This window comes from Equus quagga, chromosome 2, assembly GCF_021613505.1.
Source record: "Equus quagga isolate Etosha38 chromosome 2, UCLA_HA_Equagga_1.0, whole genome shotgun sequence".
NCBI classification, from domain to species: domain Eukaryota; kingdom Metazoa; phylum Chordata; class Mammalia; order Perissodactyla; family Equidae; genus Equus; species Equus quagga.
The window spans coordinates 184,701,516-184,707,316 of NC_060268.1; the positions used below are offsets into that span (position 1 = coordinate 184,701,516).

Here is a 5,801-nt window from a genome sequence, read left to right on the forward strand (position 1 = left end):
GCCCAAGGCTGGTTCCACTTCATCAGGGAGAGCAGGTTCTGTGCTAATTGGCCCCTCAGGCCCTGCAGCACCACCCAGAGCATGTCTCTGCCTGTTCCCGATGCAAGAGGGCTCCTCGAGCTCCGGCCACAAATCTCCCACTGACCCTGCTCTTGGACACAGCTGGCACCCTCCGTACTTTTGTTTAAAAACAACTCTATTTTGTAACGATTTCTGACAACTCTATAAAGTTTCTTTTTCTTAGGAACAAGAAGGAAGTTTCTTGAGAAGATACCAGGAATTCCAGAAAGATTTCTCCATCTTTTGTAAGCACCCACTGTAAGTGAATGTGGATTCTGTGTATTGTGTGTATTTTAAACATAAACAGGAATGTTTTGAGAATAGTGGATAATTACATTTGCTCTGTACTAAGAGCTGTGGGACCCCTTTGGATGTCACGTTTGAGGAAGAAGCTTTTCTAGTGATATAAGAAAAGGAAAATGAGCAACATAGACAAAATGTAGTATAAAATTGCTGTCTCTCTCTTTCTCTCTTTTAATGTAACAGATTTTTGTGGAAAATTGTCAGCATTTTCCACACCAATGAGCACATTCCAGTTGTGATCTTGTTGGTCATTCTCGGACACCCTCTCACAGGGACACCTCCTCGTAACATTTAGTGACAGTCGTACATCTCCCGGACACTGACTCTAAAGCAGAAGGACCAGACCTAAGCCTGTGCCAGGAAATAGTGTGCGAAGCCGTCAGCTTATGTGAATGTATGAAAGCCTCCCTTTTAATGAAAGGGCTATGGTGTCAATAGAGAAATATCAAGGTGCAGTATTTCAAAATAAGCTCAGTGCCCCCACATTAGAGCAATAATCTACAGGGAGCCAAGCCATCTGCACTTGCTTCGTCATCCAGAAGCTGGCATGCACGAGCCTCGGCTCCCACTGTCTCAGGTTTGTCCTGGGACATCTTTCCGATTCAGCTGAGGAGTCTGGTGGTGATGTGTCTCTGATTTTGGGGGCCCTTCTGTGGGCCGTGCGGGGCAGACAGCAGCAGGCTCTGGAGTGGAAACAGAGCTCGGGTCCCACCCTGTCCCCGACATGCAGGCCCGGCCCCTGGCTTCCAGTGCCCGTGTGTCAGTGCCGCTGGATGTGGTCAGTCTAGGCAGGAGTCCTGGGGCTTTTAGAAACAAGCTCTCTCTGATTTATTGAGTTGCTTTTCCCCTATCTCTGTTCCCAGGCACAGTCTGAGTGTATGACCAGGACGTAAACACAACTGTCACGATTTTCAAATAGTAGATGGAGCTCAGGATCCTGGTTTCCCTGTCAGCCCACCACCCCGGCTGCCACGTGCTCAGGGCCCCACGGGAGCCGGGGAAAGATGAGCCCACACTGACCAGGACCCAAGTCCAGTGATTTTTCTGAGTGGCCGTCTCAGTCCCACACCTGCCAGGAGAGGGGTGAGGATAGAGCTTTCTAACCTCAGGGGACAGCTGCTCCCACTGCCGTGATCCTGGTCTCCAAAGCTATCAGGGGCACAAATCTCCATTGTCATTACCAAAGTAGGACCTGAAATTCTCTTTCTAATGGGTCACACAAGCATCTGCAGGATGGAATGTTCAGAACAAGTTAAAACAGTGGGCCCCTCTTTCCTCGACAGCCAGTGTCAGAGCAGCCCCGGGTGCCCAGGAGGACTCAGAGCTGCGTCCACCAGGCCGGGATGAACCAGACCCTGGTCACCCAGTTCCTCATTCTGGGATTCTCAGAAACGCCTGGGCTGCAAATACTGCTCTTCCCCGCCTTCCTTCTCCTCTACATGGTGGCCCTCTCTGGAAACCTGCTCATTGTGCTGCTCATCGGCTCCAGCCCTGCCCTGCACACCCCCATGTACTTCTTCCTGGTCAACCTGGCCGCGGTGGACATCCTCTGCACCTCCACGATCCTCCCCAAGCTGCTGGGCAGCATGGTGGCTGGCAGGACCATCTCCTTCGGGGGCTGCATGGCCCAGCTCTTCTTCTTCACCTGGTCCCTGGGGGCTGAGCTGCTGCTCTTCTCCGCTATGGCCTTAGACCGCTATGTGGCCATCTGCCGGCCCCTGCACTACGGTGCCCTCATGGGCCCCGGGGTGTGCGTGCTCTTGGCCTCGGCCGTGTGGGCAGTCAGCCTGACCAACACCACGGTGAACACGGCCTTCACGGGGCGCCTGCCCTTCTGCGGCTCCAACGTGGTTGAGCACTTCTTCTGCGAGATCCCCCCGCTGCTGAAGCTCTCCTGTGCCCCTACTCGCCTGAACGAGGCCATGGCCTTCACTGCGGATGTGGTCCTGGCCCTGGGGAGCTTCTCCGTGACCATGCTCTCCTACGGCTGCATCATCGCCAGCATCCTGCGCATCCGCTCGGCCGCGGGCCAGCGGCGGGCCTTCTCCACCTGCTCCTCGCACCTCCTGGTGGTGTCCATGTACTACTCCACCGTCGTCTACACCTACATCCGCCCCGCGTCCAGCTACGCGCTCGACAAGGACAAGGTGGTGTCGGTGGTCTACACTTCAGTGGCGCCCTCCCTGAACCCGCTCATCTACTCGCTGAGGAACACGGACGTCAAGGCCGCCCTCAGGAGAGTGCTCTCCCGCAGCCGCGGTCTGTGCGCCCCACGCGGACCCGCCACCTCCCCCCTGGAGGGTGGGCAGCAGGCACCGCCCAGGGCCAGCCTTCCCTGAGGCGGGGCGTATACTGGCGTCGGGGACCCGGCCCCTGCTTCCTGAGGGCACATCCCGCTGCCCCCTGCAGGGACCACGGAACCGGCTCTGGAGCCGCCGCCCCCTAGGGCCTCGGGAAGCCCCTTACCTTCCCAGACCCTCGGCGTCCTGCTCTGTACCATCAAGGGGTGACCTGCGTGACAGCTGTGTGAACTGAGAAGCAGGAGACGATGCAGGAAATCATCGGTGTGGACGCTCCCTTTCTCTAGCCCTCGCTAGGAATCCTCTTCCCCAAGATGCCCGAGTCTCCGGGCTCTGGGCGGAGCGCTCCCCCGGCCCCCGCGCCCGCTCCTTCGGTTCACGCCCGAGGCTGCCTCTGCCTTCGTCTGGGCGGAGCAGCGAGCCTGCGGCGGGGAAGGGTGGGGCTTCAGGAGGATGGGTTCTCCCTGGAAGGAAAGTGATCTTCCAAAAAGTTTTGTTACTGTTTAGCGTAATATTTTGACCAGGCCTTTTCTTTTTTTTTTCTTTTTATTGAGGTCACCTTGTTTTATACCATTATATAAATTTCAGGTGTACATCATTATATTTCGACTTCAGTATAGGCTGCATCGTGTTCACCACCAGGAGTCTAGCTGTCATCTGTCGCCATACACGTGTGCCCCTTTATCCCTTCCGCCCTCCCCTCACCTCTTCCCCTCTGGTAACGACCAATCTGTTCTCTGAATCTATGTGTTTGTTTGTTATTGTTGTTTTTATCTTCCACACATGAGTGAAATAATGTGGTATTTGTCTTTCTTCGTCTGACTTATTTGGCTTAGCATTATGTCCTGAAGGTCCATTCATGTTGTCCCAAATGGCATGATTTCATCTCTTGTCATGGCTGAGTAGTATTCCACGGTGGATATAGACCACATCTTCTTTATCCATTCATCTGTTGGTGGGCACTTAGGTGTTTCCAAGTCTTGGCTATTGTGAATAATGTTGCAGTGGCTATAGGCGTGCATGTATCTTTTCGAATTAGTGTTTTCATGTTCTTTGGATGAATACCCAGAAGTGGGATACCCGGATCATATGGAAGTTCTAGTCTTAATTTTTATCTCCATATTGTTTTCCTTAGTGGCTGCACCAGTTTGCACTCCCACCGGCAGTGTATGAGGGTTCCCTTCTCTCCACATCCTCTCCTTCACTTGTTGTTTCTTGTCTTATTAACTATAGCCATTCTGATGGGCATGAGGTGATATGTCATTGTGGTTTTGATTTGTGTTTCCCTAATAATTAGTGCTGTTGAACATTCTTTCATGTGCCTGTTGGCCATCAGTATGTCTTCCTCGTAAAAATGTCTGTTCAGATCCACTGTCCATTTTTTAATTGGGTTGTTTGTTTTTTGTTGTTGAGTTGTATGAGTTCTCTATATATTTTGGATATTAACCCTTTATCAGATATATGATTTGCAAATATCTTCTCCCAGGTGGTAGGGCATCTTTTCATTTTGTAGATGATTTCCTTTGCCATGCAGAGACTTTTTATTTTGAAGTAATCCCATTTGATTATTTTTATTTTGTTTCCCTTCCCTGAGGAGACACGGTATTCAAAATATACCGCTAATACTGATGTCAAAGAATATACTGCCTATGATTTCTTTGGGGAGTTTTATTGTTCCAGGTCTTACATTCAAGTTTTTAATCCATTTTGAGTTAGTTTTTCTGTATGGTGTGCATTCATTCTTTTGCATGTCCCTGTCCACTTTTATCAAGACCATTTATTGAAGAGACTTTCTTTTCTGCATTGTATGTTCTTGGCTCCTTTGTCAAAAATTAGCTTGCATAGGTGTGTGGCTTTCTTTCTGTGCTCTCGATTCGATCCCCTTGATCTGTGTGTCTGTTTTCTGCAACTCCACACTGTATTGGTTACTGTAGCTTTGAAGTGCACTTTGGCATCAGTAGTGTGATGCCTCCAGCTTTGTTCTTTTTTCTCAGAATTGCTTTGACTATTTGGGGCGTTTTGTTGTTCCATATAAATTTTAGGATTATTTGTTCTACATCTGTGAAAAATGTCTTTGGGACTTTGATAGGGATGGCACCGAAGGACTAGGCGTCTTCAAGTCTCCAATTTAAGGATGTTACAGGCATCAGTGTGGGAAGTGAACTGCGACCACTGATTCCTTTCCTTCTCCCTCCACCACCAACCGGCTTCTCCCTTCACCACCAACCGGCGATCCAGTTGGGCTCTTCCTTGTCAGGCCCTGGCTGCAGGAGGACTTGGGCGTCATTGAAGCTCACAGGGAAGGGCAGCTGGAGCCCCTTCCCTTCCTCTTGAAATTTAACTGTGCAGCACTGGGGACAGGGGTATGGGGTCCGTGTGTGCTTTGGACGGACGTGGGCAGAAAGGGACCCTTTGAGAGAACGAGGCTTCAGGTCTTGTGGGGGGTGCTGTCTTCCCTGAGCAAGTCTGTCCCCCTCCATGTTGGCTGTCTCAGGGACGATGCCTTGTTCACCTTCTTATCCCTGCACCAGAGATTTACTTTTCTAAATTAACTCGTTTTGGAAGCATTGTGCACCAGGCCCATGACGGGCCCCCAGTGATCACCAGCTGACTGAGAGAATGAATTCATGGCACAGAGATCATTTCTACCACAATTTCTACCATTACACTTAGTTTTGGAGAGGCTGGGAAGAGGCATTTTTTCACACGGTTAGTCAGGGGATGGGGCATTCTCTTAATTTTTCCCTAATCTGTGACAGACATTATGATTGTGAGGTTTGTAAACCTGTGGAAATTGGGAAGGGGCATTTGAATGGTGGCCAGTAGCAGAGTTTGCAGTGCAATCCGGGAGCCTCTGAGCTTAGCACAGGAGGACGCAGGAGGTGGCTGGTCAGCTGAGTCTTGTTGAGACTGGTAGTGGCCCCCACACCACAGCTTCAACCTCCAGAGATCGGACCTGCCTGGCTGCTCTGACTCCAGAGGAAGAGAGGCTGCAGGAAATGCTCCCAGACATGAATGAACTCTGAAGCCTGAATCGGCATGAGAGCTGCCCGTCCGCCATCCCCCAGCAGGAGGCACTCTGCTGAGGTGACTGTCCAGAGTCACCATGGAGGACCCCCAGCCAAGGAAGCCCAAGAC

The 5,801-nt window shown here is 51.2% G+C and overlaps 1 protein-coding gene across 1 annotated transcript; it reads left to right on the forward strand.

Moving 5' to 3' along the window:
- Positions 1-1,706: 1,706 nt before the first annotated feature.
- LOC124235263 (olfactory receptor 13G1-like) lies at positions 1,707-2,873 on the forward strand. The gene is made up of 2 exons (XM_046652849.1): positions 1,707-2,622; positions 2,773-2,873. Exons 1-2 carry the CDS (start codon positions 1,707-1,709, stop codon positions 2,871-2,873), a joined length of 1,017 nt encoding a protein of 338 aa, XP_046508805.1.
- The last annotated feature ends 2,928 nt before the right edge of the window (positions 2,874-5,801 follow it).

Bases quoted from the DNA above. Each gene is read 5' to 3' on its own strand.
- LOC124235263 (XM_046652849.1), top strand. From the start codon at position 1,707: ATGAACCAGACCCTGGTCACCCAGTTCCTCATTCTGGGATTCTCAGAA. The intron at 2,623-2,772 runs GTCTGTGCGCCC...TGCCCCCTGCAG, and splicing joins AGTGCTCTCCCGCAGCCGCG to GGACCACGGAACCGGCTCTG.